At 42.3% G+C, this 10914-nt stretch overlaps 1 protein-coding gene across 1 annotated transcript in view; it reads right to left on the reverse strand.

The window, feature by feature from the left end:
- The window catches only part of KLHL3 (kelch like family member 3), a 107022-nt gene that overhangs the window by 37962 nt on the left and 58146 nt on the right, over positions 1-10914 (reverse strand). The window contains 2 exon segments of the mRNA XM_006753494.2: positions 1879-2028; positions 5553-5669. Coding sequence (XP_006753557.1) covers positions 1879-2028; positions 5553-5669 — 267 coding nt within the window.

The raw sequence follows: 10914 nt of genomic DNA on the forward strand, positions 1-10914 counted from the left end.
TTATAATATTTAATAACAGAAATATCTGCAAATCCATCAATACAGGACAGTTAAACAAATAATGGTACATAAATATAATTAAATACCATGTACCTATCACAATTTATATGCTGATTTTAACTCTAGTGATGACACAGTTAAAGCAGTCTATAGAATATGGTTGAGTAGGAGGAAAAAAGATTTTAATCTATATGTAGCAAGTCCATTTATCTAAAAGTGTACATTTTTATCTATTTGTGAATAAGTGCACAGAGATATGTCTGAAAGAAAATTCACCAAAATGATCACAGTGATTGCCTCTGAGTGGAGGGATTTCAGGAGATTTTAAAATTTCATTTCAAAATTGCAGTATCCTTTTAATAATCTAAAATGAGCACATATTCCTATCATTAATAAGTTTTTTCCTTTTGAAAAATATGAAGAAGCCTGAGGGAGATATTTCAACAAAATAAAACAAAAGATAGTCAATACGCAGTAAGGCAAGTGGCCACTCAGACCAAGGCCCTTGCCCTGTGGCTGCCCCTTGTAACCAGCACTAGACAGAGGAGGTAGACAGGTACATACACAATCTCAGGTTTACAATGGTGAACCAAGGTGCAGGTTGTCATGGGTTCAGAGAACAGGTTTGGAGGGTGAGAAAGATTCAAGTCAAACACTGGTTCCACCGTATTAGCTGGTTTGTGGCAGGCCAGTGGGCCAGACAAGTGGAATAGGGAAGCTGAGACAGAGCTGAACAAGCTGGCAGAGCACTTTACAGCAGATACAGGTCACCTCCCTAGAGATAACATCTAGGCCTCAATTGTAGTTCAGTTCCAGACCCAGAGAAGCTGCAAAACCTGGTGGGCGACACCAGGACCAGCTGCAATGACTAAAGACCTCTGCCTTGACTCTGACCAATCAGTGGAAACCATGGCCCTAAGGGAGCACACCTAAAAAACTGGCGAATATTCTGCTGAAGCCCTCCCCTGAAACCTCCCCTAATATTCCTGCCTACAGGAGAGAGATAAAAGCCTCAAGACAAAGGACCCAGCTCCTGCTCTCCCTCTGGGGAGTAGCCCACACCATTCTCTTTCCCCTCTTCTTCCCCCACAGCACACTTCTCCTAAACTCTAAGGGACCTCCTGGGCTGGCTGGAACCTTCCCACACTCAGCCGTATGTTAGGATCCTAGGAAGGCTACTCGATGCCAACCCTGAAGGGATGTTAGAGACCATCTAGTGCAGCATCTTTCATTTGACAAATGAGGAACCTGAGGACCAGAGAAAGGAGGAGACTTGCAGGGAGGCAAAGCATTCAGGGCCCTACACAGACTCTTGATCATGGGGTCCCCTCCTATGTTCACCTTTTCCTTCCCCTGGCTGCCCCCTCCTGCACCACACAAGGTCTCATTTCTATTCCCTGCTTCATTACCTATCAGACTTCTTGAGCCCCTTCTCCCCTCTGGCAGCCCTAACTGTCCTTTATGACTCTGTGGTAATGGAAGGAACCAGACTAGAACTGTTCTGACTCAAAGAAGGGCCTAGAAAGAGGATTGTTGTGGCCATCACTAAGTCAAAACCTATACAGCCATTCTGCTTTCAAAAGCAATGTAGCCCAAACCATGGTGTGAAACAAGAGAAGGGTAGAGGGAAGGGCTTTGAGGTATTCTCAATCTGCCCTGGTGACATCAGAGATTACCTTGAAACTCTTAAGAAAGGAAGAGCCCAGAAGAGAAAGGTACCAGCAGATTCAAGAGGAACCAGCAGACTCCATCTCTTTGATCCTAATGCAACCAAGGTGCAGGGCAGCCATGGATGAGGAAAGACTTGGAGGCAGGAAGAGAAGGCCACTTTCCCTGGACGCAGTCCCAACTCTTGGCAGTGACTGGGCTGGGACTTACCTTGGGTAAACTGACTGGAGTCCTGGGCTTGGTCCTGGGGTTCTTAATCAAGAGTCTCTGATCCAGAGGGAGCAGATGATATTTCATGGCTTCGATGAGGAAGTCCTTACAGGTATTATTATTCTTTATCAAAGCTTCTTCTTCAACTGTCTAGAGGTAACAAACCACAGGTGATCCAGGAGCAGAGCCTGGCCAAATCTGCCATGCTGTCACCCCAGGCTGAGTCATTCCATACTCCCACACTTATTCATTCTCACAGCACCTCATCTCAGACCTCAAGAGAAAGGTCTACAGAGTTCCAACTTGGAGGTCACCTCCTGCATTTCAAGAGTACTGTGGAATAAGTGATTAAACTCAGGCATCAAACCAACAAGGATAAAAATTACAGCTCTACCACTTAATTCTTATCCTCAGTTTTCTCATCTGTAAAATTGGCATATTAAAATAACCCACAACCTAATTGTGTCTTCATTTGTTTGTTTTGAAGCTTAAAATGAGATTATGTAAAACAAAGACAATTAGTTGTCCTGAAAGCCTTTTTCCACATTCCACCTGATTTCAATGTATCACAATGTTTATGGCAAATGGTCAAACATTTGAGAGGAGGAAAGTGAGGAAGAGGAAGAGGGTGGGATCCACCAGCCAATCTTTGGAAGCATGAAATAAAACAACTTGACTATCAAGAAGAAGAATTCATATCCATATTCTTAAGTGAAATCCTCAGGATAAAACTGGCCAGTGAGGCACCCTCTATTGGAGCAGAGATATAAGAGTAGAAAAAATGTCCTGCACAAAAGTCCCACCTACTGATCTCACCTTGGACCCCAATAGCTTCCTTGCCTCTTATTCCAGAGTTACGGACCTAAGCAGGTGCTCAGCAAAAATTAGCCTACATGTTTCCTGAGCAAGGCCAAGGATGAAATCAGTCTGGTGCTCTCTCAAACCTCTACCGTTTGGTCCAGATCAGACTGCTATGTGGCATATCTAAAGGGGGCAGTGTGGTCTCCAGAGGCCACTTCATGTTTCCTTTGCTGAAGTGCTTGGAATCTGTTGGGAAAGGTCAATTCCATTCAACAGCTAACTGATTGAGAATGATTCCAGTTGGGCAGCCTAGTACTAGACCCCAGGATGAACAACATAATGGTTCTGACCCTGAGGTGCTCAAGTCCAGTTAGAGAACAAGAAGGGCCTCCCCATCTCAATTATCTCCACCTCAAGCTGATCATGCACAGGCCTGACTGAGCCTCTCGTAGGTCCCCACCTGAACAAGGAGTGGAAATGTGGCCAGCGCCATCACCTGCTGGGCAGCATTGGATCTGGCAGGGAAAGAAGGATTAGTAAGACAGGGCCTCTGTCACCTCTGGGAACTTCCTTCCCCAGAGATGAATCCCAAGAATATTTTCAAAAACACTCTGTCTTCTGGGAAGGTTTTTTCACCCTCCCACTGAGGGACTGAACCAGGTTGAGACAGATCATAAACTTTTAGGGTCAGTTAAAAAAAGTAAAAGGTTGCGAGAGAAGCTCTAAAAAACCTTGGGAGGAAAGGGAAATGCATAAATAGCATTTCTCCCAAAGAACTCATTCAGCTTGCATGAAAAGCTCCCCTAGAGAATTCGTGCTTCATGGGTACAGACTTTCAATTTTGGATGATGAAAAAGTTGTAGAAATGGATATGGTGATGGTTGTACGGCATGGTGAATGAAATTTATACCACTAAATTATCTACTTAAAATGGTTTAAATGATGAATTTTATGTTATATATTTTACCACAATAAAAGCTTATTTTAGAGATATAGCATGTTACATACTTAGGACAATATTTTTAAAGGTTTAATGAAAGCCTAATAAATGTTACCTATTAAAAACAAACAAACAAGGAAACACCTCCATGAGAAAGGCTGTGTGGGTGCAGGTCTTCCCAGGGCTTTCCCTTTCTCCTCCTCCTCCTCAACCATCAGCCATCCCCAGTGGGAAACACCAATTTGAAGTTTCAAGGTCAAATGAGTGTTCCTGAAATATCCTCTTCCTCCAGAGGTGTTCTGAAAAGAGCCCTTTTAAAAGGAGGTCTTACACAACAGTTCTCATGCCCATTGCCTCTGACCCCTTCTCCAGATCTGAACGCTACTCTGCCATACTAACCCGGGAACTATGTCCTAATGTCTTTGTTAAGTTCTGGTTGTGGACACCTGCTGGAGGATGTGACTAGGGGTCTCTAAGGCCCCTTGAGCTTCCTCTGGAACCCAGGACCACAGGCTGTCCTTCCTCCCTGTGGAAGCAAGACTGTGCTGGAGGCCAAACGTCCACTTCTACCTTTGATAAATTTCCCACTGGACAGTGGGAGGTTTGATTGACACTAGGAGCTCTGGCAGGTTCAGTCCCTCTGCTTAGGGGACCTTTCCTCAGGAAGAATATGCTGCCACCAGGTGGCAGTGGTACCATTCAAAGTGCAGAATGCAGGGCTCAGCACCTGAGAAGAGGGCTGAGGTTAAGAGTTCAGATGGCATTTCCCTGACATGAGGCCTATGGACTACAGTGTCATGAGCTGAGGACTTTACAAGTGTTGGTGACGACATATTTCAGCTGGATTCACTGAGCACGGCGGCAGGCTTCACATGGATGGTTTCATTCTATCCCCAAATAATCCTGCATAGGCAGGTGCCATTTTTACCAGAGGAGAACACTGAGGTTGAGAAAGGCTGAGTATTTCTCCGGTGTGAAACTGCTGAGAAGTGACAGAGCTAGGTTCCTGGATTGCTGAGCATCCTCTTATCTTTCCTTCACGCTTTCCATTCCTTCCAGAGACTTGTCAGGGATAGCTGAGGGCTGGCTTACTGACGTGGAATTTCATTTCATTCATATATTTAAGTTCTAAACTCTCCTACTTGTAAGAGTATGTAATGTCATTTGCTGTACAAAATAAGTCATGTAATAGATAAACAGAATAGAGAGCATTAAAGGTGGCGGCCTGCTTAGTGCAAGGTGTGTGAGGTAGAGCCAGACAGGCTTGGATTTGAATCCTACCCTGTCTTCCACCAGCTGGTGACTCCAGATAAATCCAACCTCTTAAGCTTCAAGGCCAAAATTTGTAACAAAGGGGGTTATAATCTCTGCTCAGGGGTTATTATAAGAATTAAATGAGAAAACATATGGCACCCTGTTTTCAGAGGAGGTAGATGCAATATGCATTCCAGGCACCTGTGAGAGTTGGTTTATCAATCCCAAATTGGGCCCCAAGTGGCCTAAAGCTAAGGCAAAAGGGAACAAAGCAACATTATGGAAATGACCCTTCTGATTGGTCCTCTACAATATTGAACTAACTTACTGAACATTTATTTGACCCTGCTCCATGCTAAACACCTAACTTACATATTTACAACTCCTTTGGTCCCACAACAACCCTGTTGGGCTCTGTTATAATGTCCCTTCTATAGAAGAAGAAATGAAAACTTTAAGAGGTTAAATAAAAACTCCTAGCTAACAAATAGTAGAGCAGGGACTGAAACCTAAATGTCTTATTTTCAAGCCAATGCTCTTATGCTACCACACCTCACACTTAACTCAATGGGTTGATGCCCTCAACCTGTATAGAAGACCCAGAAAACTCCTCAACCACTCCAGACAACCAGGGTAACCCATACCAACCCTAGAGGCTTGTTCTTCACACAGGACTCACCTGGACTAGGTAATCCCTAGGTAGAAGAGGAAGACGGACATGTTCCATCAGCTTTGCCATGTGCTCTAAACGAGTTTCTTTCTCATAATTGATCCACGAAATCACAGCTTCAAATACCTATAAAGAAAGTCAACATAGATAACTTTACCAAAGAGACAATAGCTTTCAAACAACTTCCTCAACCTGAAAAAAGAAAAAATAGTTATAAGTCATCCACAAATGTGTTTAACTTGAAGTTCAATATTTAACATAAAAAAAGAAAGTCTTTGTTTACTAGCTGATGTAAGGGAGTGATCACACACACACACACACACACACACACACACACACGTAAGTTATGATAAGCCTGTTAAGTTATGATAAGCCTGTTAGCCCAAATGTAGACTCATCAAGTTCACTGCAAAATAAAAATCCGTTCCAATCGTTATTTAAGAGTAGACATACAGAGCAGTCACTCTGAACCAAGTTTTATAAAGACTGAGGACTGGAAGCCCTGGAGGCAATGTCATCCATCATCCCATTCACATACACCCTCCCCTCATTAATCTCTCCTGTCGGTTAAAACAGAATAAAAACAATAAGAAGACCCTCTGCCAAAAGTTGGTGGTAATGGTGAATGTGACATTGAATGACAGCGAATTTCTGACACTGAATAGCAAACATTTCTCCTTTGGTTTAACCTCTCCTTTGAAGAGAGATTTCATTTCTACACAAATCAAACTGGACTTGGAACCAAAAAAGGAGACTCTATGGTTTGGGTGTTTGCCTTTCTCAAGGAGAAGTCCAAATCCAAACTCTGCACCACCATAAACACACAGACAGATAAAAATCAATGTTGGTAAGGCTGCGGGGAAAACCAGAACTGTTTGTGGAAACTTAATTAACATGGCTTTTTAAGGGAAGGGAAGAATTTGGCAATATCAACAAAAAATTTAAATGTTCATACTCTTTGACCCAAAAAAAGAAAGCTCTAGCCTACAAAAACACAAAAGTGGTGGAAGAATGTGTTCCAAGATGTTTGCTGCACATTTTCTTAACAGGATAAAGAAGGAAATATCCCAAAGTTTACTAGTGGAGAAATGATTAAACTAGTAACCATGCCATGGGGTATTTTCAGCTGTTAGAAAGAATAAAACAAAACACCGTGTTGAAAGTGCCTGAAGGTTAAGGGGGACATGATAGATGGACGCAGACAACACCTACTAGATGTGGTTTTCATTACCAACATTTGGGGCAATTTAAACATAAAAGAGAATAATGAAGAAATCAGATCAGTGGTACTTGGGCAAGAAGGGGGTGAAGGTGATGACTGGGAAGAGGCCAAAGGAAACTTTTTGTAGTGATAGATATGTTCTCAACTTGACAGGGCGGCAGTTACATGAGCATGTGCATTTGTGAAAACTAATCAATTGTACACTTAATAGCTACACATTTCACTATGTGTAAATCATGCCTCAATTTAAAATATTCTTAGTTCAAACGATAGTAATGGATGATAATGAATAAAGAAAGAATTCATGAGTCCATAAGAATGCTAAGACAAAAAAAATGTGGGAAGGGCTCTTCTTCACAGAAAAATGCCAGCTAATAAAAGTAGATGGAATGATAGAATTAGAAAAACATCATCTTGCAACCACCAATGTGATATTTGATTCAGCAAAGATCATTCATGGATGCTGAAATCATTGGGTGAAGAGTTGTTGGGGAACAAGATATATTCACAGTTCTCAAAGTAGCACCTTGAAGATTATTTATCAATTACATAGGGTGGAGGAGGAGAGCCGCAGATGAGAAGATCTGACCAATACCACTTTTAACAAGAGATCAAAGTTACCATACCAATAGTAGGACAAACAAATTCTATTCCTGATTGTGATTTAATGGGAAGGACAAGTATCCCCTAAGTTGTATTCTCCCTAAAATGTTTAACCTGAATCTTATAGCAATGAAACAACTGGACAACTCTGTATTTGGAACATTCTACAAGACAGCTGGCCTGGATTCTTCAAAACTGTTAATATTATGAAAGGGGGGAGAAAAAGAGTTCTAGGCTAAGGGGTTTAGAGACAGGAGAACTAAATGCAGTGCATGATCCTTGAATGGATTTAAAAGAAACAGTCAAAAAGGACTTTTTTGAGACTATTAGGAAATTCGAATACTTACTACATATTAGATATTATTATTGTATCAGTGTTAAGTTTCTTTAGTATGGTAATGCTTTTATGGCTAGAAAAGAAAGCTATTTAGCATATTCTAGGAGGTGCATGCTAAAATATTTAGGGGTGAAGTGTCATGATGTCTGCAATTTATTGTCAAATGGTTCAGCAAAATAAAAAATTAAATATGTAGAGAGAGGGAAAAAAAGCAAATGAAACAATGTTAACAACTGGTGAATCCAGGTAAAGAGCATATGAATGTTCATTCTTTCAAACTTTACAAGAGATATTAAACGCTTTTTTTAAAGTGGATGGAAGAAGAAAAGAAATCCTAAGGGAAAGGGAAAAATACTGCAACAAAATTTACAATGTGACATGAAGTTGAAATGAAAACTATATTTCCCTGGGTTGGTGGGGGGGAGCAGGAGGGAACTCTAGTTTTTCTTAACCTAACTGTATTTTTTGTGTGTACTGATATGTTAATATTTCCCACATAATTACTTAAGTCATAATTACTTGAACTGATGAAGGAATCACAATGGACAGGGAAGAGAATGGAACAGAAGGAGCAGTATGTATGTACATTTTGCTCCCAGATATGTATAAAATAACCCATATGTGCACAAACATACACAGATACGCCCATGGAAATCCTCCTTGTCTAGTTCTTTTTTAAAAAATTATTAACCGTCATAGAGCAATATTGCTCACTCCCATAGCATTATTTTATGAAAAATTGTATTTCTTCAACTAGCCCTTAAGATCTGTGAGAACAGGGACCTTGTCTTATTTGCTGGCACATAATACACACACAAATACTTTGTTAATGAATGAATGGACAAATGAGTTCAGAATGTAAGGAGGCTGTGGAACCTGCCCAGGCCGGAGCAAAGGGCAGGACTGGGAGGTGGGGGCGGGAATCTTGGTGGAGAGGGCAGAGCCAGGACACAGACCAGAGAAAGCTGGAGAAATCTGGCATTGCTGGGTTAGGCAGTGAGCAGCCATAGTCCCCCTCTGCCTGTGTTGGGATTATCCTTCTACTCCCCTTTACTAGTCTGTGTGCTCTTGCAGGATGAGAGTGAACCTAGCACCCTGCCAGGCACAGAGCAGGTGGCTGTTTGGGAAAGCTTTGCTAAAGAATGAACTGCAAGTCCTTGAGTAGGTGGCATTTACTGCTCACGCCCTTCCCCATCAACCAGCTTAGTCTTTGTTATAAAAGCTGAAAAGCAAGCTGAGTCTAATGAAGTCGATATTTAACCTTATCTTTATTTTTGGCTTGACTTGTCCAACTGGTTCCACTTAGCTGCACTGTTTACCTACTCAGCTGTGAAAGCTACAGCACTGGGCAACACCAATGACCTTCTCAGCAGCTAGAGAAGGCCACATATTTTTTTTTCATTTAGACCTCATGCTAGAAAAATAAACAAGCAAATAAACTCCCAAGTAGCATTAGCCTTCAATGTGCCTAAAATCATTCCCAACAGTTCCCCCCCCACACACACACACACCCCAAATCAGGGGACTAGCCAAGTCAAGGGGGAACAAGTAATAGCAGCTGATATTCACCAAGTGCCAGCCCTGAGCCCCATTCTTCAGAGACACCGTCTCCCTGGATTCTCATGAAAGCCCAATGAGCCGATACTCCTGCCCCTTATTAAGGGACTCACCCAAGTGCAAAGCAGAAATTAGCAGGGCTGGGGTCCGCACGTACCCAGCTCCAGTGCGCATGCTCTCACCATTGTTCTCGCTGCCTCTCCAACGTCTGTAACAGCGGTTGGCAGACAAAAGCCAACAGGCCCATTCAGCCTGTAAGCCTGCCACCTGTTTGCGTAAATAAGATTTTGCTGGAGCACAGCCACACTCATTCGTTTGTGTTCTGTCTGTGGCTGCTTTCACACAACAGCAGAGCTAAATTGAGACTCTATGGCCACAAAGCCTAAAATATTTACTCTCTGGCTCTTTATATAAAAATCTGTGGCTTCAGTCATGGAACAGGGTGATGTGTGCTCAAATGAAAATACTTTCCATGGTCCCATGATGAAATAATCAGCTGCCACAAGGCAAGCTTAGGGTTTCACTTTTAAACAAAGAAATGGCATCATTTCCTCCCTGCTTCATATTCAAAACCAATTAATTAAGTGTTACAAGACTGCATTGTGGGAGGAGATGGAGAAAATCGGATTTTATCATCCCCTGCTCACTACACCTCTGAGTAAGCACCAGCTTGGCCAGAGAGCACCAGACGGACTGATCTTCCTACAACCCCTCCTCCAGGCACACCGGACAGGATCTGCACCCCGCAAGTACTGCAGGGAGCCTGGGGCACTTACCCCTGCTTTCAAAATGGCTCTGAGAATCAAGAAAGGCAACTCAGGTTAAAACAGGCAGGGAGTGACTTGGCAAAACACAAAACAGGGGAAAAGAAGCTAATTTTGACAACATCAGAGAAAAAACTTGGTTCCACACATGCAGCCAATTTGTTACTCAAGATTTGAGAAGGACTAACTTGATCAATAACAGGCATAGTGCTAGGTATTTTACATGCGTGATCACATTTAATGCACCAAAACCCAGTGATGTAGGTATCATCGTTCACATTTTATAGATGAAGAAATAGCCTCACAGAGGTTGGCAACTCGTCCAAGGTCACACTGCCAGGAAGCAGTGAATCTGTGATGTGAATTCACCTCTAGCTCCAAAATCCAAATTCTAACATTATGCAGTATTGCATCTCAAAGGCACAATTCGTTGAAAAACCTAGGCAGACTGTTTGTTGAGTTGGGAAACTACATTCCTAAACCTATAATCCTAACTAATCACACCCTCTATGCCCTCCCGGGACACCCCCTCTAGGTAATCTTTCTTTCCTAGGAATTGAGCCAGTAGCATCTGTCACACCCACTGACATGATTTTAAATCAAGAAGACCCAGCACTTCTAGACACAAGAATGGTTCTGTCAGATTTCTGTTGTTCTTTTTTAAAATTTTTATTAAATCTTTATTGTTCGAATTATTACAGTTGTTCTTTTTTTCCCCCGTAACTTCCCTCCACTAGGTTCCCACCCCACCCTCTGCCCTTACCGCCCCACCCTGTCCTCATCCAAAGGTGTGCAATTTTTGTCCAGTCTCTTCCCGCACCTCCCACACCCCTTTCTCCCCAGAATTGTCAGTCCACTCCCTTTCTATGTCCTTGATTCTATTATATT

The sequence above is a fragment of the Myotis davidii genome, unplaced genomic scaffold, assembly GCF_000327345.1.
Source record: "Myotis davidii unplaced genomic scaffold, ASM32734v1 scaffold1112, whole genome shotgun sequence".
In the NCBI taxonomy this organism is placed as follows: domain Eukaryota; kingdom Metazoa; phylum Chordata; class Mammalia; order Chiroptera; family Vespertilionidae; genus Myotis; species Myotis davidii.